Source organism: Paroedura picta, chromosome 7 (genome assembly GCF_049243985.1).
Source record: "Paroedura picta isolate Pp20150507F chromosome 7, Ppicta_v3.0, whole genome shotgun sequence".
Lineage (NCBI taxonomy): Eukaryota > Metazoa > Chordata > Lepidosauria > Squamata > Gekkonidae > Paroedura > Paroedura picta.
In genome coordinates, this window is record NC_135375.1 from 84,348,807 (window position 1) to 84,373,267 (window position 24,461).

General features: G+C 42.3%; 1 protein-coding gene across 2 annotated transcripts; it reads right to left on the reverse strand.

The window, feature by feature from the left end:
- Positions 1 to 535: 535 nt before the first annotated feature.
- LOC143841213 (uncharacterized) lies at positions 536 to 20,070 on the reverse strand. 2 transcript variants are annotated; one of them, XM_077345244.1, is made up of 8 exons: positions 19,917 to 20,070; positions 14,361 to 14,474; positions 12,500 to 12,574; positions 11,407 to 11,472; positions 9,795 to 9,860; positions 8,148 to 8,213; positions 5,805 to 5,973; positions 536 to 1,836 (listed from the first exon to the last, which is right to left on the reverse strand). In XM_077345244.1, exons 1-8 carry the CDS (start codon positions 19,990 to 19,992, stop codon positions 1,335 to 1,337), a joined length of 1,134 nt encoding a protein of 377 aa, XP_077201359.1. In that variant the 5' UTR covers positions 19,993 to 20,070; the 3' UTR covers positions 536 to 1,334. The 2 variants fall into 2 exon arrangements, with proteins under 2 accessions (XP_077201359.1, XP_077201360.1); XM_077345245.1 differs by having other exon boundaries at positions 14,361 to 14,490; positions 19,917 to 20,055.
- Between the last annotated feature and the right edge of the window lie 4,391 nt (positions 20,071 to 24,461).

Here is a 24,461-nt window from a genome sequence, read left to right on the forward strand (position 1 = left end):
AAAGTTTATACCCCCAAATTGGGGTTGCCAGCTCTATATTGGGAAATACCTGATAACTTGGGGGTGGAACCAGGAGAGGGAAGGCTTTGGAGCAGGGAGGGACTTCAGTGGAGTATAATGCTGTGGAGTCATAGAATCATAGAGTTGGAAGGGGCCATACAGGCCATCTAGTCCAACCCCCTGCTCAACGCAGGATCAGGAGTCCACCCTCCAAAGCAGCCATTTTCTCCATAGGAACTGATCTCTGTTTCTGGGAGGTGAGCTATAATCCCAGGGGATCCCCAGATCTCCCCTGGGGACTAGCATTCCTATCCCAAAACCTTGTTGGTCTCTAAGGTGCTAATGGTCTACTCTAGCAGTACATACATCAGAGTTTGTGCTGCAGGCTATAGGAAATACATTCTTCAGTCCAGCTGCTGAGGCCTCCTGATAGATTGATCTTTTCCTTCCCCCTTCCATTCTCTCTCCCCCCCCTACCCCCCCTGCACACACACAGACACACACTTCTCTTTACAAAGACAAACAAAACCAGCCCTGATGGCTTAAGCAGTTTTATGATGCTACGTGGCAGCCTAGGGGTACATTGCTCCCTCCAGGATATCCAGGTGGGCTTTGAGTCCCAAGGCCCCCCATAGTTTACGCCCCAGATGCAGAGGAAGAGTTGCCAGTGTTTCTCTGTCTTCTGCCTTGTTTTTGACAACAGCTTGATAAACAGGCATTAAGTGGGTAGAACTTTTATTTTGCTTAATCTCTACTTGAAAAATTTCATTTGCTTCATCTTTCTCCCAAATTAGCAACACTGATATGGAGAGTCCATTGTTCCCAGCCCCAGTTTAAGGATATTAAACAGCTTGGAAAAGCCACTAATTCTATAGCTGCAGGAAAGGGTGACGATGCTTCATCCACATAGCTGATTTATTGTTCAGAGGTTTTATCCATAAAATTTTATGTAGCATTTGTTTTGGATAGGGATTCAATGCCTGCTTAATTCCCACGCACCCCCCCCCCCCCGAGCACACTATGATACAAACTTCCCAGTTTTTCATAGGGAGACATTTTTAGTCAGCTTTTTCTCTGTCCACGCATCGTTCTCTATTCTGCTGCACCTCAGCCTTAATACACAGGTATGCCTTCAAACACATGCTGTCCAGCTCCCCCGTACGTTTCCTCTCTACTTCAGAACTCGCTTCTCTTCCTAAGAAGGAGCAAAATATGAACTTTGCTTAATCATAAATTCATGCAGTTTGAATTGTTATAACCATTGTTACATCAACTCAGGGATTCAAGATGGTAGTATCATCATTGGATTCACTTGTCTTTCAGTTCATTTAGCACTATTCTGCTGGTGGCGGCTGTTCAGCTGGTGGTGGTGCTTCCGGAGGTGGTGCTGGTGGGGCTTCCTCAGCTGGTGCCGGTGCTGGTGGGGCTTCCTCAGCTGGTGCTGGTGCTGGTGCTGGCGGGGCTTCCTCTGCGGGCACTGGTGCTGGCGGGGCCCCCTCTGCTGGCGCCGGTGCTGGCGGGGCTTCCTGAGCTGGTGGCACTGCCTCAGCTGGTGGTGGCATACTTGGTGGTGCTGCTTGGTATGGTCCCAGCCCATATTGTTCTGCTCTGTCTCTTTCGGTAGTGCGTGCTGACTCATCAGAGAATGTTGATATCTCATCTACATAGGCAGGAAATGATAATGCACTTTCATGTCTCATCTCTGAGCCAGTCTGTTCACTTAACATTCTCTCGTTCCATAACAAACTGCTGTCTTCAGTTCGAGTATATGAAGAAGAATCAGATGAGAAAAACCGACCTCGTTGGTCAGAACTAAGAGAGTAATCATCGGAATTCCTAGAAAACAAGGGGAGAAGTAATTAAATATAAGCAACACGTTTTTGGAAGTTGCGTAAAATATCCACACATTTCCTTATTACATTGTATACCAGCCTCCAAGCTATTCAGCATGATGTATATAGATTTGAACCCTGGTTTCGTGGAACAAACCCAGTACACATATTCAGTGTAACTCAGTTCTCTGAACTCTTGAGGAACTCCCCAGAAATACCCCAAAATACCCCAAACTTTGTAAGCTAACCCAAAGAAAAGCACTCAAAACAGCATGTGAAAGACAAAATATGTTCCATGCAGGAAGCATGATATATCGAGAGTAGCTGACTGTCAATTAAATGGGGGAGAGGAGAATCAGCATATTCAAGCCTCTAACAGGTCATAGATTACCTCTGGGGGAGAATTTACAGTGATGAGGTGGAGGGGATTTTTAAGCTCTTCCTCCAGTAATTCATTATGCTACCAAAGCTATATTTAAAAAAAAAACCTTCACAAATAAAATATGTTTGATCAAAAGGTTAAAATTGTGTTAGATACTGAAAGAGCATTCCTTTAACATTGTCAAGTATTGTGTTACTGAACGGAACATTTTCTATTTGGCAGATAACCTTAGAATGGTGCTACAGTCCTTCCTACCATGAAAGCTCAGTTATGTGGGGCTGCCTCAGAAGCCTTCCTGGAAATTCCCATTTGTCCAGACTGCAACAGCCGGTTTAGGCTAGTTACAGGGATTGTATAATCCTGTATTAAAAGATCTATGTGAATTACCCATCTCTTGTTGTTGTTGTTGTTGTTGTTGTTGTTGTTGTTGTTGTTGTTGTTAGGTGCGAAGTCGTGTCCGACCCATCGCGACCCCATGGACAATGATCCTCCAGGCCTTCCTGTCCTCTACCATTCCCCGGAGTCCATTTAAGCTCGCACCTACTGCTTCAGTGACTCCATCCAGCCACCTCATTCTCTGTCGTCCCCTTCTTCTTTTGCCCTCAATCGCTCCCAGCATTAGGCTCTTCTCCAGGGAGTCCTTCCTTCTCATGAGGTGGCCAAAGTATTTGAGTTTCATCTTCAGGATCTGGCCTTCTAAGGAGCAGTCAGAGCTGATCTCCTCTAGGACTGACCGGTTTGTTTGCCTTGCAGTCCAAGGGACTCGCAAGAGTCTTCTCCAGCACCAGAGTTCAAAAGCCCAATTCTTTGATGCTTGGCCTTCCTTATGGTCCAACTTTCACAGCCACCCATCTGTGTGCAGGTACAATTCAAAGTACCGGTTTTTACCTATAAGGCACTAAAGAGCTGAGGTACTTGAAGGACTTCCTCTTCTCCTAGCATACCGTGTGGTGGTGATCAGTGACATATGAGTGGTGGCACCTTGCCCTTGGAATGTCCTCCCCCTTGAGACTTGCCTGGCCCCTACCTTACTTTCCTTCAGGCACCAAGCCAAAATACTTCCCTGTACTTAAACTTTTAACTAAAGGGTTCCATCTTTCTAAGCTGTTGTATGGTCTGCTCTTAGCCTAAAGGCTATTTTGACAATATCATTTCAGATTTACCTGTTTATTTTATGTACTTTGATGGCCTGGTTTATTTTAATTGACAGTTGCCAGAGTAATACGCTGAGATAAATGATAGACCTGGCATTGTAATCCCTTACTCCAGCGGTAGTCAACCTGTGGTCCTCCAGATGTCAATGGACTACAATTCCCATGAGCCCCTGCCAGCAAATGCTGGCAGGGGCTCATGGGAATTGTAGTCCATTGACATCTGGAGGACCACAGGTTGACTACCTCTGCCTTACTCTGTTTCAATGGCAACCTGGAATAATAGGACCCACTTGACTCTAATCAAGATAAGCTCCAGTCATTAATCCTGGTACATACCAGACACATTGTATGGACATGGTATAAGTAGCACACTGTTAATTTTTTTATTTCAACAGTCTTTGTTAGATTACAACATAGAGAAGATATTTTTAATTCTCTTGATCTCAAGTCTGCTGTTTCTAAAGACCTTCACTCATTTAAAAAATGCTGCATGGAAGGCACATTTTGTGCAGCTGATACACATGTCAATCCATTATGATGTGGTAAATTGGCTAGGGTGAACAAATTGAAACTAAACCCTGAAATGGCAAAGACAATGCGATATTAAAGTCAGCGATAATAAAGGGCATTGTGCTTCCCACTTTTGATGAGTTCTGTTGACCCTTGTTGACTCAGTTAAGACCTTTGGGGTTATTCTGGGCCTATCATTATTTCAAGCTAATCAGCTGCAAAAAAAAAAAAAAAGGCTTTCTTCGAGCTCAGCCTAGCCTGAAATATGACCCTTTAGTTTGATACAGGTGATCTGGCCACCTGGATCGGTGCTACAGTAACATTGAGACTATGGCAGAGTCTGTACTTTGTTTATTCCATTGTCAATCCTGTTGAATCCAGATCGCTTTGAACTCAGGTCTTCCTCTTCCCCCCCCTCCCCATTGAAACAGGAAAGTGTTCTGCACGTGGTTAGGGTAGTTCAGAAGGGGGGGGAGCCAAGCCTCTTTCTTTCTTTTCTTGAAGGGGGGAGAGGAGCCAATCAGGGAGCCTCTTTATTTTCTTGGAGGGGGGGGGGAGAGGATCGAAAAAGGCAGAGAAGGAGAAAAAATCCAGAACCGACAGAAGTTGAGAGAAATTAGGGGCTTCTCTTTTAAGGCAAGCTTGTCACATGGGCAGGTGTGGCCTATCAGAGGTTCTCTACCATGGAGCTTGCTTTCCCAATCCAGATTTGAAAAATATTGAGGGTTAAAAGCACTCTAAGATATTGCACAATAAAGGTAGGGTTACTCCGGATCAATCCTTCTTGCTGCAGAAGGAAAATTTAAATCGCCCCAAATCCAAACGGAAATTGCATTCTGTGTAGACGGCAGGGACTGAATAGACCTGGGACTGGAATAAAAGCTCCGTGCAGTTTACACCCTGATCTCAGTAATGCACTGTATATTGGTGTCCCCTCAAAATCAGTCTGGAAACTCCAGTTGGTACAGAGTAGAATGCCAGCCTCAGTTGTTGTTGTTGTTGTTAACAACAACAAGTTTATTTTTCTAGCCTGTCCTTTCTGGTTGGTTCAGGAGCTAGATGGAGTATGCATATTAATCCCATTCTACAGGCACTCTGTTGGCTGCCCATCAGTTACTGGGATCAATTTGATGTATTGCTATCGGATACAAAGCCCTTGATGGCCTTGGACCCTCATATCTCTGTCTCTTTCTCTTTGTTTTGCCACAACAACTTTGCTCATCTGAGCAAGATCTTCTGCAGCTGCTTTTACACGTGTCTCTACTGTTGTAGACCCTACCTAGGGATGCTTACCTTCAGGTGTGACCTGGAAATCCATCAGAATTACAGCTCAATCCAGACTACAGAGATCAATTGCCCTAGAACAGCCTTTCTCAACTTTTTTACCACTGAGAAAGCCCCAAGAGTTTTGAGAAATTCCAAAAGTGACGCAATTGTGCAGAATATGGCTGGGAAGCATAGCTGTTTACATGCTTACCTCAGGCCCCTAACCTTTCCAGGCATATCATTAGCCATTCTTGGAGGGGTCAACATAACCATTTTGGTCATATTACCCAATAAATGTTCAACAAAATGTAAAAAAAATATAAAAAATTAATTAATTCCTACCCATTCAGGAAACCCTTCCAAGATCTTCAAGAAACCAGAGTTTCACAAAACCCTGGCTGAGAAAGCTCGTCATAGAGAAAAGGAATGCTTTGTAGGATGAACTCTATGGCATTGTATCCCACTGACGTCCCTGTCCTCCTCAGGGGAGACACCTTGATCACCATCATATTCTTTTTACGGAGTTTACAGAGGTGTCTAGTTGGCTGCTTTGGAAGCCACACAATGGAACAGATAGCCAATAAATTTTATGGAACACTTTGCTATGGGCCTCATTGATGAGTCCTTAGAATTCAGCCTACATGTCATGAGTAGACTTACCGATTTTGTTTGGAACAATGGTATACAGCTGCAGCGCAAAACATAGTTAGTAGTATTAACACAGCAAGAGTCGCCGAGGATACACCCAGCATAACTACTTCTCGGGTTTGCAGTCCACCTTCTGTTCCCACTTGAGAGTTTCGCTCAGCCATACCAATCTTGTCTGAAACTTAAAGAGAGAAAAATATGATAAAGTCAGTTGAATGGATGTATTTCACAGAGGTAGATTGCAGTATTTTTACAATAAAATGTTTAGAACCTTAATAAAGGAGCCATTCCATCTGTTTCAATAGAACCTCTTTGAAAACAAATGGTAAGATTGAAGCTTCCTATGTGTTTTGAATGGGATGTGGAGCTCAGTTACATTATCGGCAGTTTCAGATTTTTGGTCTGTAACATTTCATATTGTGGAAGTCCAAATATCTGAATGGGGGGTGTGTGTGTATATACTTTACCTATAGACCATTTGCCCTGACTTGCCACTTTATATGTTGTTGGCTTATTTGTCATTGAGCCACCTGACCTCTAGTGACTGTAGGGGTTTCTAAGGCAAGAGACATTTAGAGGTGATTTGTCATTGTCTGCCTCTGTGTAGTGACACTGGCATTCTTTGGTGGTCTTCCATCCAAATATTGACCAAGGTCAACTCAGCTTCTGAGATCTGACAAGATTGGGCTACTGTGGGCTTTCCAGGTCCCATATATATATAGAGGGTGGGTATTAACTTTTTGTGTAATTTAAAGCATAACTCCTTAAGGATGTGCTTTAAAAAAACAGTAATATTACTGTGTTGATTATACTTCATTCAAAAAAGATTATTAAAACATCTGCTTCTTGAAATATTCTGCTATAAAGTAGCTTTGGGAAGGCCTCTGAGGCCTTGAAAGACATTGTATTTCCCACCATCAGTGAAGTTCAGCTAATCATGGCTGACTTGGGCTTATACTGGACCCAGCATTGCTGCTGGTGAAGCAAGAATGCAGCTGCAAAAAATGCTTTCTTTGCAAAATCTGGTAAATGGTGCCTATGTTGATAAAACCTATGTAACCATCTGGGTGTGTGCCACTTTAACATCAAAAATAGACTGCATCCCATGTGGGCCTGCCCTTGAAGTCATTCAGAAGACTCCAGTTGCTACAGTATGCTGCAGCTTGTTCATCATCATTTTGATGAGACCCAAATCCAAAGCTATAAATGGTTTCTCATAAGGGTTTCTGTAGATTGTTGACTTCTTAAATTTCAAAACTACTTTTTAAATCATAGGTAGGACTTGGGCTGAAACATGATGCATGAATAAGTAGGAAAATGTATGCAATCTCACCCCAAGAAATTAACATTAGGGCTGTTATAGACTCCAGATTTCATTTCTGTATTATTGAGTTGACTCACACATTGTTGATCTTTTCACTGCCTCCTCACCAGAGACCTGTTTGCTATTCCAGCATATCCAATGGAACCCAGCTCAAGGCAGCTTCAAGGTTTTGTACATTAACCCTTATTCTCATCAGCCTCAGAAGAAAACAAACTTATGTTTTCATTGCACCTCTCTACTGTACCCTCAAACACAATCAGATATACCCACCCAAGTGTTCAATCTCTGCTCCATGCCATACATGCCCCTCTTCAAGCCCCAGTCTTCAAACAAAGGTTGGATGCTTTGGGCTGATCATGCGTTGAGCAGGGGGTTGGACTAGATGGCCTTTATGGCCCCTTCCAACTCTATGATTCTATGATTCTATGTTGCTTGCAGCAGATCTTGGGTAATTTCTAGTGTTAATTTCTATTGATAAGATGACATCCTGCCAGCAAAGCAGAACTTTTCTTCCCTCCTCTCCATAAGCTAAAATGACCCTTGAGATGCTGCTTTTTGTGCCAGGAACATCTCAAGAACAACATGAAGGTTGAATTGGAAATCTGTCCTGGAAAGGAGGGATTGGCAAAAAAAATCATGCCTCTTTCCATTAATGGACATGTAATGTTGGACACTTCCCATGATCTTAGATGGATGGTTAGCCGTGCCATTGTAACAGGTGCCAGCTGTGGAATCTGTATGCTGATTCCCCCCTGCCTCCATATGGAGCATTTGTTTATGAGGGGTCTGCAAAGATGCCTGGCACCCAATTACTGGATTGCTAAAATGTTGCTTTTGGTACCTTGGAACTTGGAATATTTTTAATTTCTTTCATGGGCTCCTGAAAAATCTAAAGCCAGCTCTCTGAGACTCCAGCCATAAATATAGGGTGTGACAAATCGGGCATCTCTTGGGGAAAGTCATCTTGTTTAGGTTGGACAACTAGTGGGAATTCCTGTGAGGTTTCAGCAGTTCACCATATCTGTTCTTACTTGGTATTGGTTGGAAATAGAGATCTTTGGCTGGATTCTCACCAACATTTTGCTGTTTCTGTAGTTCTGCAATAAAGTTAAGTCAGCAATTCAATTACAAAGCAAACCATACTTTTTTGTTGATGTCTTGTGTACATAGTTTCTTCATTTAGCTACTTAACTGATTAATGTAGGCACTCATACAAGAGCCATCGTGACCTGTGTACACCAGACCATGATAACTGCATTTTAATTTATACAGTTCTGATATTGATTATGATCATTAGATGAAAAATCACATTTTAAAGTTGTATTTTCAAGGGGTACAAAAATCCTTTGTTTCAGAAAACAATGCAATGTCTATATTATGGAACTTGGACCTCTAGGGCTTTTTCCCCTATGGCTCAGTTCTTTATGGGCTTGAATCTCTAGGGTGACTGAAACTTTTTTCCTATTTAATGCCTGATTAGTTTAGCATAAGAGCTGCTGAATATGACCAGTATATAAATATAATTAATTTCATACATACACACACACACACACACACACACATACATACACTCATGGGTATCTAAAGAGTCAAGGGGGCAGGTGTTTGCCCCCTAAATTGAACTGATCTACACCAGGTAATATGCAGTTATAATTAATAGACTATACCTTCCCCCGTAATTATTCAGGCAAACGCCCTTGTGCAAATTGTCATGGCACTGCAAGGAGTGAATGTGTATATATGTTGTAGTTAATATGAATTGAGAATATACATAAACATCGGAGAGTGCATTCAGCATGGAAGAGAATATGCATAAATAGGATTTTGCATATTCTGTCAATATGCACAGTTTCCAAGCTTGTGAGAATTTCACATATTTGACTACTAAATATGCATAATGCCCAGATGAAGAGGATGCATATCTGTGATCTAACATGTGAAACACCTTGTTGATGCCATCTGTTTGTGCACATTTTCAGGATATTCTGTGAACTTGCATGGTAGTTGGTGTTGACACACATTCCCCATTCAGCATTAACTGCAACATATTTAATGCCATTATAGGTTTGTATGCACATGTGAGTACACAGTATTGCCTAATAGCAGGTTCAAGTGGGCAGCCGTCTTGGTCTGAAGCAACAGAACAAATTTTGAGCCCAGTGGTACCTTTAAGACCAACAAAGTTTATTCAAGGTATGAGCTTTTGTATACGTGTCCACTTCTTCATATACAATGTCAAGATACATTGTATCTGAAGAAGTGTTGGGTGCACAGGGAAGCTCATACCTTGAATAAAACTTTGTTGGACTTAAAGGTACAACTGGACTCAAAATTTGTTTTGCCTAATTGCTTACTAACATTTCTCCTGATACCTGCAAAAGAGTTTTATAAGGTGGGTGGGGCTCCTGCTCTGCTGGGCTTCTATTGGGCCATTAGTATTTTACTAACTGCCAATTTAAAAAAATTAGCAGCATGTCAGGATCAGGTAAGATTCAGATATCAAAAGGAACACACAATGAATTCATGGCTTAGATCCAAAGAACTGAGGATGGACAGTATCTTAGGATCCAGCCCATTATGCTCATATTCCTCACATCATTCCACACTTCAATCATCTTACAAAGTCAAGCATTGCCATGGTACTCAAAATCATGTTGTTAATTTTAATTGTACAGTACCTTCTGGAGGCATCTCCATAGGGGGCTCACTTGTGTACATGTGATAGTGAGGTCCAAGTTCATTATCTGAAATTCACAATAAGAAAATGTCAGTTCATTTTAGGCTTTGGGGAAAAAATAGTTTAGTTATCAACATTTACACTGGCTTGTCGAAATCACGTCCTCAGAATTAAGGAAAAATGAAACGCATTTAAATTTCAATCCTGCAGTCCTAATCCATGGTTTTAGCCTGGGATAGGATCACACTAGCTTTCCTTGCATATTATGAAACAGGAAAGCAGGCTGTCTTGAAGGATTTATCCTTTATAACTGGATGCTGCCCCCTAGAGCTTGTTGGTATGGGAGACTAAAGCAAGCTAATTTGAAGGATTGGCTGCTAAAAAGTATGCAGTTCAGATTCTTATTTTTGTATTTTGTATTTGAAGATTCATAGACACTACTTTTCTTAGTAGCAGCTTTCTTTAACTGGGCCTCCGTAGGACTTATGACATGCCAAAGTCCATGCGCCTTGGAGGAAGGGTGTGATGAAATTGTACTAGAAATTGATAGATCCAATAACTGTATGGGTCACGGGAACAGTTATGCAACCATGTACCTTCCCTTATACAGTTTATCTAGATATATGCTCAGAGACCGATAACCATATGGGATAATGTCCGTGAGAACTAGAGTGCCTATTCAGCCAGCAGCCCTTTGAACCATTACTTCTGAGAACATTCATACTTAACTGTGTGTTCTAGAGTTCTTAACTGTGTGTCCACTCTAGGAAATGAGGGGGAATTCTGTCACCCAGGAGGAAGATCTGTGAAGCTATCACTAAGGGGTAGAGATTCACAGGGATGACTTGTGTAAATGCTGGGGGGGCCGGGGGGGGGACAGATGTTTGGTTAGACTCAATGTCCTCGGAGGACAGTGAAGACGTCACTGGCAGGGGTGAGGCTGGAGTGCTCTTGGCTATGTGGCTGGGCTTCTGGGAAGCAAAAGAAACCTTCAAATGCAGTGGACGGCTATGGTAACCACCCTTCCTCTTCTGCCTTCAGGGACCCTGTGCTCTGTGTGAGCAGCTGCAGATGGAGGTAGGTGTAGGACCCTTTAAGAGGATGGGCAGTGCTGCTGACAACGAGCATGGAACTCCTGTGACCTGCCCCTCTCCCCTCCCCCCATGCTGGACATGGATGCTTCTTAGCATGTGACCCCAGATTGGTTCTGATGACCCTGTCAATCATAAGTGCTATCACCTCCACACAATTCCTCCACTGACCACAGTGGCACAGTTTCTACACCTAAACCTAAGTTATGTTTAGAAAACACTGCAAACCCACTGAATCTGTCTACTGGCCATTGTATAATGTATCCCCATAGGGAAGTGCTAACTGTAGTTATGCCACTGCAGCCCAGGTTCCTGCAGCAGGCGTAGTACAGAATTGTTCTGTTACTCTAGGAAAACTCTTAACATTTATGCCAAAATTTAGATATCTGCAAGTCAGATCTGAAGCTATTTGTGAAAGAATATTGGTGAAAGGTATTGGTCAGGCAGCAGGATCAAAGAAAAGGCATATTTTTAAGAAATGATCATTGCTTCTGTTCCAAGACCAGTATGGTGTGATCTTACCTTCTACAGGTTCTTCTTCTTTGGAAATTATCTCTTCTTGATTTTTGTTTTTGTTGAGTATCTCTACTGCAAAGTAAGATGAATATGCTTAGCAGCCCAGTCTCAGTACATTTGTGTGTTCACCTTAGTCGAGTAGCTTGAGCTGAGTAGCTTGATTTGTGTGTTAGCTGCTTTGTGGATTGTGAAGAAAGCAACATTCCTCATTTAACAAAGAAAAACATAGGACCCACATGCCTTCTAGAAATCTAGATGCAAAGGCCGACACGTATAGATCTATCTGGATGGACCTTAGGAAAGTGATTTTCAAAAAACTTCCACCATGGAACAGGTTTTGATGTTGAGGAAGCTTTTCAGGTATAGTCCATACAGGAAATGATTGTGGACTATTACTTTGTTTACCAGTTGCAGGAGAGTACTGGGTGCATTCTAAGTTGCGCTATCAGTTATTATGTAACAACAGTGAGTTCCAACAGACGTGCCTACGAAATGAGAGTGTGATCTACATCATACTTCCAAATCTACTGTAACATGAAAGGATTTATTAGAAACTAGCTGTGAATCCCATTGTGTGTTGGAATGCAAGTGGAGCTAGGTCGCCTTCTCCCTGCTGCCTTCCAGGGTGGAGGGGAGGTTTAAGGAGCTAGCAAGTGTCTTTCCCATCAGGAGAGCTGCTTGCCGTCTCCCTCCCCCCTCCCCCGCTGCCCCATCAGGCTGCAGGGAGGTGGCAAGTGGTTCCCCCCATCGGGAAAGCCACTTGCTGGTTCCCCGACCCCTTCAGGCAGCTCGCTGAACATTCCAAAGCCTCCTCATATGGGTGGGGCTATATCTGGAGGCTTTGAGACATTCAACATGTCAGACTGACAGACCCTTTTTTAATGTTATGATGTGTCAATGTGGAGTCTAAAAGTAGAAAAACCTTTCTGTAGGAAAGACACTCAGTAAGATTGTAGCCATATCCCTTTGTGTGATCATACAATCCACTCAGAAGACTGAATGACAATCTATAGGCCTGATGATATACTAAGTATATATGACATACATGATCCCAAACCAATTAGAAATTTCTGTCTGTGTATGTTTTTGTGCAACTTACAGTACTCTCGCAAGCTCTGCAAACTGTTGTGCAACTTTAAGGCATCACTGTCTTCTGGTTGATGTTCTGAAATACCTAGGTATATATAAGAGAAGTAAAGAACAGAATCTTTTTCTTTTGTATAAGCTATAATGATCCCAACCCAGCCTAGAGAACTACAGTGACAATTGTTGGTCTGGTACAATTCTGCAACCATTTGTGTTACAGATGTTGCAACCTTTGGACATCTAGATTTCTGTCATTTATCCTATGTAGTTCTCTGTCAGGAGAACTAAAAACCAGTTGGCAAGAAATTGGGAGCATTTCTCTCACAGCTGATTATATCCCAGGCTTGTGAAGTACCATTCTAAGAAGATAGTGCCAGGTGAATAGTCAGGTTGTAATAGTAGGACAAAATTCAAGTCCAGTAGTACTTTAAAGGCCATGTTCCCCAACCCCCGGGCCGCAGCCTGGTACTGGGCCATGAGGCCCTTGGTACCAGGCCGCGGCGGGGGCGGAGGGAGGTGCAGGCACTGGCGCGCCAGTGGGCGTGCCTCCCTCCCTCCCACAGCGCAGCCTGTGGCACAGGGGGGAGGCCCGGGTGCAAACACGCAGGTCCCTGGGCCTCCCTCTCCCCCGCCTGGTCTCCAGCCTGAAAAAGGCTGGGGACCACTGCTTTAAAGGCCATCAGCATTTTTTCAAGGCTATAACCTTTCATGAGTCAAGGCTTACTTTGTCAGACACCAAGTTTCAGGATATATTGCTAACACAGAGCATCTGATACAAAGTAAAGAATCCAGGTATTTGGGGAAGTGAGCTTATATTCAGGAAAATGTACTTTGTTGTTAGGTTCCAATTTTGTTAAGTGCACGATATTTTCAATGCTGTGTTTAATCTTACTTTCAGCCTAAATAGCACCATTTATTTTGACATGATCCTCCCCTGATTTTGATAGGACACCTTCAGCCATTCATTTACCTGTCTGAGGCAAGTAGGGCACACAGTGTCTAACCAGCTGACTCTAGAAAGCCCACAAATAAATGCAACAGCATCCCCCCACCCATCATCCCCAGGCACAAATATGTAGTGGAGTACTGTATACAAGCCGGCTCAAGGTTGACTCAGCCTTCCATCCTTCCGAGGTCGGTACAATGAGTACCCAGCTTGCTGGGGGGTAAACGGTAATGACTGGGGAAGGCACTGTCAAACCACCCCGTATTGAGTCTGCCATGAAAACACTAGAGGGCGTCACCCCAAGGGTTAGACATGACTCGGTGCTTGCACAGGGGATACCTTTACCTTTATAATATATATAAATGGCATACAACGATTATCAAAAAATCAGTCTGCTTAGGAATGTAAGGTGCTTGTGTCTTTGGAAAATGGCACTATTTTTTTTAATGCAGGCTGGAGTGATAGAAGTACAACTTCTGCTGGCTTTAGAAAACAAGAAGAAAAAATGGTAAAACAGGGGATACCTTTACCTTTACCTTACCGTATACAAACATCTCTAATACATAAATTCATATCATACTCAATTAGTGTCTGTTACTGCTTCGGTAGCTTCCAACTCATTTCATATACTAACTTTTAATTCCAAATATTCTCAGTTATGTCTTACTAAGAATATCTCACTAATTTTTTACACTACAATGTGCTGTGTGCGTCATTGTAGCAAAGATAATGTTAAAGGTAGTACTTGTTATTTTGAGTTCTCATTGATTAATCAGCTAAAGCTTTAGTTGATCCATCGGCCCAGATGATTATGATTTACTCTACTGTAATGCAGGATGACTTAAATAAAAGTATGATATTTTAAAAGGTAATTTAAAAAGAAATCAGGGAAATATTGCAAAATATTTGCTCTAATGCTAAGGTTTACCTTTGTCTATATAAATCTCATGTACAATAGGACGTAGTTCAGTAATCTTCTCACTACTTGCCTCTTCCTCTTTTTCCTCCTCATCATGTACTGGAATCAGTATCTTGGAAACGTCTATAGAAATCATGAACTTTAGATGTCAAAATATGGCTTTAATATTTGCTCAATAGGTGACCTGCTCTGAAATGTTCTTCCAATCCTATTAGCTTTAGCAAAATAATTACCAGAGATCATAACGGAACAAGTTTGTCTGTTAAAAATGCCCCAAAATATTTAGCTTGCAAAGGTAAGTCAGAATTTAATATCTGATTTCAGAGGTAGAGGAGTTATACTCTGGATCCCTCACTATTACTTTCCGCTTCTGGTCCAATTGCAGATAGAACTTATATACAAATTCTCAGTTGTTCCTAGATTTGAAAACACTTTAATATTCTCAAAAAACTTACAGGTGTCTTATTTCTTTGTGGTGTTGCCCCACACCGTCTAGTGGATATCTTTAATAATCACATGGACAGAATAAATTACATAGGTATTTCCCATCAAATTGGCACCCACTTTCCCAATAGAACATCAACTGCATGAGAGATAAGTCCATGAATATTATTTCTACCCATGTGGTGGTGCTATTCACACCACCTTTCAGCTATGTAGGATAACACCATGGGAAATGTGCTCTCACAGACTTCATTGTGGTTAAGAAGGAGGCCTTTATTTCGTCCACGGAATCTATTCGCCTAAACTGTTATATGTTTATTTTCCTTTAGTTTCTGATCGCTCATCGCTCCTTTTTCTTCTCTATTTCAGCTCTGAACAGAGAGTTTCAAATCCTAATTAGAAACTTGCAAAAAAGTAGAGTTTTTAGCTGGTTGCTGGTTTTAATCTTTTTTAGTCCATCTAATTATAATGTTTAAATGTAAATGAACTTTTATGAAATATTGCATTATATGATTTACTGTAATAATATCTGATTGTGTTGGAAACCGTTCGAACTGGCTTGCTGGAGGAAGCAGTCAAGAAATCCCAGAATAAATAATAAAAATATGCAGCCAGAATGAAATGTAATAAAATGGACGTGTATTAATGTCCTTAAATCCAGCTCTTAAACTTTGGAGCATGGTTGAAGATACTGAATGCTAATGTGGTGTATCAGAATTTCAAGTACGGTTTGGGAGAGGCATATTTGAATCCCCACTCTGCCATGGAAACTCAAAGAGTGACCTTGGGATACTTATTCTCTCTCAACTTTACAGACTTCCCAGGATAGAATGGAGCAAGGGAGAATGATGGTTTGAAGCTGGTGTAGGTCCCTTGAGACAAAAAATGGGAGTATAAGGAAAAACAATGGTTTGAATCTGTTTTGAATCACCCAGGGAGAACAGTGGGGTATAAGTATCTAAATAAATATATTTTATGCAACTTCAGCACAGTTTTACATAACTGCAGAAATGTGGCATGCCCACAACCTCTGCCCATCTCTTTCCATATGCAGTTGTGCGGTTTCATAAACGGTCTCACAGTTTCCTCCACTTCTACATTATACGTGGCTGTCTTATACTTGTCAGATTCCCCAGGGCAAATATCTCAGGAACTTTCAGGGTCACCTTTACTTGAGGTCTAGCTACCATAGCCTGCATGATCATTGTAGCTTTAAAAAGTTGAAATTACTGTGTCTATACAGCCCCACATGAACAATTGCTGGTTTACAAAATGATACATCTGTATGTGCGCAGTACTGGTTTTAGTTAGGTGGGTCTTAGTGTACCCCAGGTAAAGATCACCACAGAATCACCAGCAGATATGAATTAACCCTGAGAGACGTACATAGAAATAGAATCAACCCACTATGTTTTACTGACATCATCCTAGTCTTCTCTCCTTTTATATTGAGTCTGTTAACCTGGAGAAACTTCATACCTCAGTCTATTTTTGAAAACACTGAGTTTTGCTGTCGAAAGAGAGGGATTTGTCAACTGGAGAAAGATGATTCAAGAGGAAGATGTATTTGTGGGGTTTCTCTTCCCCTAACACTAGGTAGCATTATCCAAATTAATCTCCAGACATCATAATTACCATGCTTTCCCACTGATTTCTACCTTTAAAACGAACAGTGTGTTCTGCCTGGTAATAGACAGAGATATGGAGGGCCCATATTTGGCCTGTGAAAGGAGCTCCCAGAGGAGATCCGGGCCCTGCCAGAGCTAGCACAGTTCTGCAGGGCCTGTAAACCAGAGCTCTTCTGCCAAGAGAACATCTAACATCTACTGGGGCCCCCAGAACTCCCTCCCACCAGCTATGCCCACTGGATACATCGCAAGGATACAGTTCGGCCAATCTGTTGAGCAATGGTTATATTTTAAATGGTTAAATGCTGAATGGTTTAAATATTTTTATATTATATTATATATTATTTGGATTTATATCCCGCCACTCCCCGTAGGCTCATGGCGGGTCACAGCAGTCCTATCCCCATTAAAATACCCATTAAAAGACTTTAAAACAATCCCAACATGGCGGAACTTATTATTCCCACCCCTGCTATCAGAGCGGCAGGGAGGGTGGGGAGGAGATGCTAATATTCAGTAACGTTGTAGCAATTTACTGAGTTTAATTTTTGGAGTGTATTGGGACATGTACAATGATCTGTGCTTTGAACCACCCTCAGCCGCAAGGGAAGGCTGTATAAAAATGTAATAAATAATTTCCATCTAATCTATCCAGCCATGCCTGATATTCTATTCAGCAGGCTTTAAAATCAGGACTAGAAACATCTGCCCTTCCCCTTCTTATATCCAACCTAATGAACAGTTGTGGCAGACTGTAAATGCTTTTTGCGGCAGTCCTGTTTGTCAACTGACAAGCAATGAACATGTGAAGTCAGCATCTGGAGGTACTTAGGAATGCGTATGTCTTTTGGACTTTATAAGATCGTCATGGCAAACATTGGGAGAGCCATGTCAAGGATATTTATTATTGAATATGTGAACTATCTCTCACCAATCTCCAGGTATGCAGGTATGGTTTGTGTATTCCAAAACCCTGCAGACTTTGACCAGATTGGCAGCCCCACTGAAGTTGTCTAGTGCCTGAATTTGGCTGTATGCTATGCTGTGCCAAGCCAGGTTATATTCAATCTGGTGTAAGGCTTTTTTGTCTTATTATTATTCTATACAGTTCTTCATTACTAGAAGTACTTCTAAGACTGGTCAACCCCTTTGACAAAACCGCAACTTTTAAAATTCAGGGTGGTGTAATGATTAAGGTGTTGAAAGAAATGGATGGGCCATAAACCATCTGATGAATAATCTGCCTTGAGTCCCTGTGAAAAAGGTGGACTATAAATGAATGAATTTTAAATATAAATGAATATTAAATATTTAAGAGTCTCACTAGAGACTTGAAGGGTCCAGCTAAATTAGAAGGGAAGTTTTTTCTTGTACATGTTATGACTACATTTAGAGGCATTTAGCTGCACTGGATGAGTTCAAATCCCCTGGTCCGGATGAAACGCACCCGAGAGTGCTCAAAGAACTTTCCAGACAACTTGCACAGCCCTTGTCCATCATCTTTGGAACCTCTTTAAGGACTGGAGATGTCCCAGAAGACTGGAAGAGAGCAAACGTTATTCCGATCTTCAAAAAAGGGAGAATGGATGACCCAGGAAACTACAGATCAGTGAGTCTGACCTCTGTTGTGGGGAAGATAATGGAGCAGATATTAAAGGGAGCGATCTGCAAACATCTGAAGGACAATTTGGTGATCCAAGGAAGTCAGCATGGATTTGTCTCCAACAGGTCCTGCCAGACCAACTTGGTTTCCTTTTTTGACCAAGTAACAGGTTTGCTGGATCGGGGAAATTCGGTTGATGTCGTTTACTTGGATTTTAGTAAAGCTTTTGACAAGGTTCCCCATGATGTTCTGATGGATAAGTTGAAGGACTGCAATCTGGATTTTCAGATAGTTAAGTGGATAGGGAATTGGTTAGAGAACCGCACTCAAAGAGTTGTTGTCAATGGTGTTTCATCAGACTGGAGAGAGGTGAGTAGCGGGGTACCTCAGGGCTCGGTGCTCGGCCCGGTACTTTTTAACATATTTATTAATGATCTAGATAAGGGGATGGAGGGACTACTCATCAAGTTTGCAGATGACACCAAATTGGAAGGACTGGCAAATACTCCGGAAGATAGAGAGAGAGTTCAACGAGATCTGAACACAATGGAAAAATGGGCAAATGAGAACAAGATGCAATTTAATAAAGATAAATGTAAAGTTCTGCATCTGGGTCAGAAAAATGAAAAGCATGCCTAATGGATGGGGGATACGCTTCTAGGTAACACTGTGTGTGAACGAGACCTTGGGGTACTTGTGGATTGTAAACTAAACATGAGCAGGCAGTGTGATGCAGCGGTAAAAAAGGCAAATGCCATTTTGGGCTGTATCAACAGGAGCATCACATCAAAATCACAAGATGTCATAGTCCCATTGTATACGGCACTGGTCAGACCACACCTGGAGTACTGTGTGCAGTTCTGGAGGCCTCACTTCAAGAAGGACGTAGATAAAATTGAAAGGGTACAGAGGAGAGCGACGAAGATGATCTGGGACCAAGGGACCAAGCCCTATGAAGATAGGTTGAGGGACTTGGGAATGTTCAGCCTGGAGAAAAGGAGGTTGAGAGGGGACATGATAGCCCTCTTTAAGTATTTGAAAGGTTGTCACTTGGAGGAGGGCAGAATGCTGTTTCTGTTGGCTGCAGAGGAGAAGACACGCAGTAATGGGTTTAAACTTCAAGTACAACGATATAGGCTAGATATCAGGGAAAAAATTTTCACAGTCAGAGTAGTTCAGCAGTGGAATAGGCCGCCTAAGGAGGTGGTGAGCTCCCCCTCACTGGCAGTCTTCAAGCAAAGGTTGGATACACACTTTTCTTGGATGCTTTAGGATGCTTAGGGCTGATCCTGTGTTGAGCAGGGGGTTGGACTAGATGGCCTGTATGGCCCCTTCCAACTCTATGATTCTATGATTCTATGATTCTATATTATTATTACACCAATTTCCTTTCTCACTATTGGCTCCATTCAGGTGCCAAACTATCACTGAAGTCCCAACTAGTCATGCTATGAGTACTAATAGTCCAACAAAAGCTAGTGTTAGCACCTGTGTGGTTTCAAATTAGGGCTGTAGCTGTGGTTAACCACATTTAGTACAAAACATGGTTTGTTGTTATTTCTGAATTCATAAACCACATTTAGTACTAAACATGTGTTGTTGTTATTTCTGAATTCATAAACCACTGTTGGTTGAGTTGTCTCACCCTTTGTGGCAATGTAGGGAGAAAGTTTTCCCTGCTGGGAATGGGAGAGAGCCTAGAAGCAGACAACCCATGGTTTACACACGGGTGACTAACCATGGTTTGTTGCACAAACCGTATTTTATTGTGAGATTTGAATGCAATGATTTTCTGTGGTCAGACAGGTTTTGCAGACTCCTGAAGAACAAAAACCTGCATTGTTTTCACTATCAAGTTCAGAATAAAATTATGCATCAGAAAGATCATACCTTCAGTAGATGTGTGATTTTTAGCAGTTCCTGTAAATATAAGTAAAGATAAAAAGATAATCAGTGAGAGCTTCATAAGGAAAACTGTCCAACTTCTCAGGTCATTCTTCTGGTTGAAGCTCGCTTTTTCCTCCTGGAATCCTTCATGTCATATTCTAATAGTCGCTCACTATGACATCATCAGGACTTTTCATCTCAGAATGAACCTACTAGAAAAGAACAGAAGATTGGATGTTTGTACAGCCAACACAGAACACACTATTTTGGAAAGCACCTTAATATTATGAATGGGTCTGCTTCTAAAATAAGGAACTGTGTAAATGCCTAAATATGAAAATATGCAGGGACTATAACATTTCCGGGATAGATCTGTGAACAGAAGACTATGTTTTGTACATTACATTAACCCACCACCTTTTGTGAATCCTAGGCAACATTTTCATAGATGGAAGGATTTCTACCCATAGAGCATGACTTTCTTATCTCTCTCTCTCTCCTGCTATAGTTCAAATGCTTCCTCAAATGCTGCTCCAGGATAAATCAACCTGTTTTGATAAAAAGCTCATAGGGCAGGTTGCACATCCTGTTAGTTTGGTCTGTTGTAAACATAAGAGCCTCTTGTGGCGCAGAGAGGTAAGGCAGCAGAAATGCTGTCTGAAGCTTTCTGCCCATGAGGCTGGGAGTTCAATCCCAGCAGCCGGCTCAAGGTTGACTCAGCCTTCCATCCTTCCGAGGTCGGTAAAATGAGTACCCAGCTTGCTGGGGGGGGGGGGGGGTAAACGGCAAAGACTGGGGAAGGCACTGGCAAACCACCCCATATTGAGTCTGCCAAGAAAACGCTAGCGGGCGTCACCCCAAGGGTCAGACATGACCCGGTGCTTGCACAGGGGATACCTTTACCTTTAATTTAAAAATATGTGTACCTTAACACAGATAGCCCAAGTTGTCCTGATCTTGTGAGAACTCAGATGCTAAGCAGGGTCAATCCTGGTACATATCTGTATGGGAGACTTGCCAAGTATATCCAGGGTCACTATGTAGAGGCAGGCCATGGCATACCACCTCTGAACATCTTTTGCCTTGAAAACCCTACAGGATCACCATAAGACAACAAAACAAAAATACTGCTTAAAAATTGTTTTGGATCCAACATAATGTTTCCATGGGGAAAAGGATTTCTACCTGCACCACCTGTATTTCCCCTCCCCCTCTCACTGCAGTGCAGAAGGCTGTTTTTAGTTATACTATTGAATGGAAAATATCCCAACCAGAGCTCAACACAGATCACAGGGTCTTATTTAAACACCTGCCTACCTGAAATTGCAAAAATAAGAATGTTGTGAAATAACTGTATTCCTCAGGAAGAATTAGAACTTTGTTCTTCAATCCAAGTGCAGTCCTAAGTTCAACTGACAATACTAGACATGCTTTAGCTGGCAGGGGCTCATGGGAATTGTAGCCAATGGACATCTGGAGGGCCACAGTTTGCCCACCCCTGCTTTAGAGGGGCTAGCAGGGCTGGGAGTGGGAGGTCATCACATTTTATTTTAGTGTTTTCTTTGTGCACTGCCTGTGGTGACCAGGGCCCTCAGGGTTTGTTGTTGGGGGAGGGGGAGTGATAGGGACAAATCAGTCAAAAATATTCCCTTCTACTTGTTACATAAATGTTTGCTGATTCTCTCTTTTGCTTCAGCCCTCGCCACTGCACCCCACTCTGTTCCTGGGAATCCCTGTTGCTCAAGAACAGTTTATCAGAGGACACATGAGCTTGCAAGTAAGAGATCCATCCCTTGGATTTGCTATATCCCCAGCTAACTGAAGTCAACAAAAAATACAATTCTGCTTTTAACTAATGCCATGGGTGAGGGTTAACCCCCACAATAGTCACCATGATACATGGAAATAATCAGTTCTCACAGGACTTGTCTTTGAGGAATGCTGTTTTAGGATTATAACAATGTTAACTGCGCTAGTACATCAAAGAGGATATTTCCCTCACAGGAAAAGACACATAAAACATTGCAGATCAAAAGGTCACTGCCTGCCAACTGTTCTTGTCACTGCTCTGCATAGGCTGTCTTCTATGGAACCCTCACCTGTACCCTCCAGAATTAACCTCACCTCCCTCTTCTTATGAGCCTCTTGTGGCGCAGAGTGGTAAGGCAGCCGCCTGAAAGCTTTGCCCATGAGGTTGGGAGTTCAATCCCAGCAGCCGGCTCAAGGTTGACTCAGCCTTCAATCCTTCCGAGGTCGGTAAAATGAGTACCCAGCTTGCTGGGGGGTAAACGGTCATGACTGGGGAAGGCACTGGCAAACCACCCCGTATTGAGTCTGCCATGAAAACGCTAGAGGGCGTCACCCCAAGGGTCAGACATGACTCGGTGCTTGCACAGGGGATACCTTTACCTTTACCTTTACCCTCTTCTTGGTGCTATTCCTGCTCTACCATTGCCAGGCAACCAGAGCCCCATTCTCTGCAGGAGTTATGTTCTATATAGGTGGCAGTATTACCAGATGGGGGAGGGCATCACAAACATTCATCTCATTAAAACAATCAATCAATCAATCAATTAGAAAATTTCTAGCCCCTGTTGGCACTGCCATCTCAGGACAATTTACAACATTGTTAAAATACAGAAATAGTTAAAAATTAATACAATTAAATAAATAATTGGGTCTATCAGCAGACAATTGGCGATATCCTCATATAGATCTTCTTGTTGGGGTAAGCAGGAGCTGTTGAATTGCAGCAGATTTGAATGGGAGAGGAAAGGTAGATTAATAAAGTATGAAATTATTTAAAAGTATAAGGAACAAAGGAGAAATAGAATGGAAAATGAGAAAAACAAAGAAAAAATAATTTGGTTAATGTTGGGGAAGTCAGGCTGATTTCCCTTCAGCTCTTCCTTTTAAAGCCCACATACACAAAAATACTTTTGACACCCCCACACCCCACATTTTTCCCATTGAGAATGATAACGGGAGGAAGACAGAGCATATCAGTTGAAACTACAGTATGAGAAGATCATTCAGGAGAAGGGAGACAGAAAAATTACATTCCAAAATTAAAGCAAGTGTTATAGTATAAGATATGTAAACTATTTTGAAATGAGATATGATTGCCATCTTCAAGTACTTGAAGGGCTGTCACAGAGGATGGAGCAGAGTTGTTTTCTGTTGCCCCAGAGGGTCAGATCAGAACCAATCGGATGAAACTAATTCAAATTAGAGCAATTCCTCAGTGGAACAGGCTTCCTCAGGAGTTGGTAGCGGAGATTAGATAGCCATCTGATAGAAATGCTGATTCTGAGAACTTAGGCAGATTGTAAGCCAGTTTGGTGTAGTGGTTAGGAGTGCGGACTTCTAATCTGGCATGCTGGGTTCAATTCTGCACTCCCCCACATACAACCAGCTGGGTGACCTTGGGCTCGCCACGGCCCTGATAAAACTGTTCTGACCGAGCAGGAATACCAGGGCTCTCACAGCCTCACCCACCCCACAGGGTGTCTGTTGTGGGGAGAGGAATGGGAAGGCGACTGTAAGCCGCTTTGAGCCTCCTTCGGGTAGGGAAAAGCGGCATATAAGAACCAACTCTTCTTCTTCTTCTAAGTGGGATTGTGCCTGAGCTTGGCTGTTGTGGCCAAGCTTGCATGCCCAGGGAAATGTTGATCACCACTTCAGAATCAAAAGGTAAATTTCCTCCAGACCAGACTGACCAGGGATTCTGGTTTTTTTTTAGGGGGGGGGGAGCATCATGTGGATATGAATTGAGGTCACTGTGGGTGGGCAGGTAGTTGTGAATTTCTTGAGCTTGGAGCTCCCAAGCTCAACCAACCATTTGTTTCCCTAGAGCAGACCCATTCCTGAATTTTAAGTAATACCAGATGCATGGTATCCAGTTATTCCCAAGCCCACATACACACCCCAGCTGTTGATGTGGTCAAGCTGGACTGGGAAGAAAGCAAGAGAAGCAGGTAGGTTTCTACTCTACTCATGCTGTTAAATGACAGACCATGGGGCATTATAAAATCAGCTGGCTTTGATAGTATGCCGGGGTTGAGTGAGCTGGGTTGGAAAGGAAAAAATGTAATTATTAAGGAAGGTACTCTCATGTCCCTTCTTACAATCCTTAGTACTCTGCTTTCTTTATCTAAATTTCCACATATATTGCTTTAAAAAAAAAAAATCACAGCACTTCTTTGGATGATTTGTAGCTGTTGTACATACAATACACTGAAAGGGCTTCCGATGTGGCAATAAATCTTATACCACGTCTGTCTCTTCTGCTTTTTCATTCATATGGCTCTGGACTGAACTCCACGCAGGAGGTTGTCTCCTTGAGTGTCACCAAGAGTCAGACTTCATAGATATGGAAAGAGACAAAAGCACCAACAGTGCAACGAACACCGTTGATGTGCTGCCCACCCATTGAATACACCAAATGTGGATCCCCTTTAAAATACAGTAAGCACAAAACGAGATAGTGGCAATGATGGAGATAATCTGTACACAAACAGGAGGGTCACTTCCTTTATCTTGCATCAC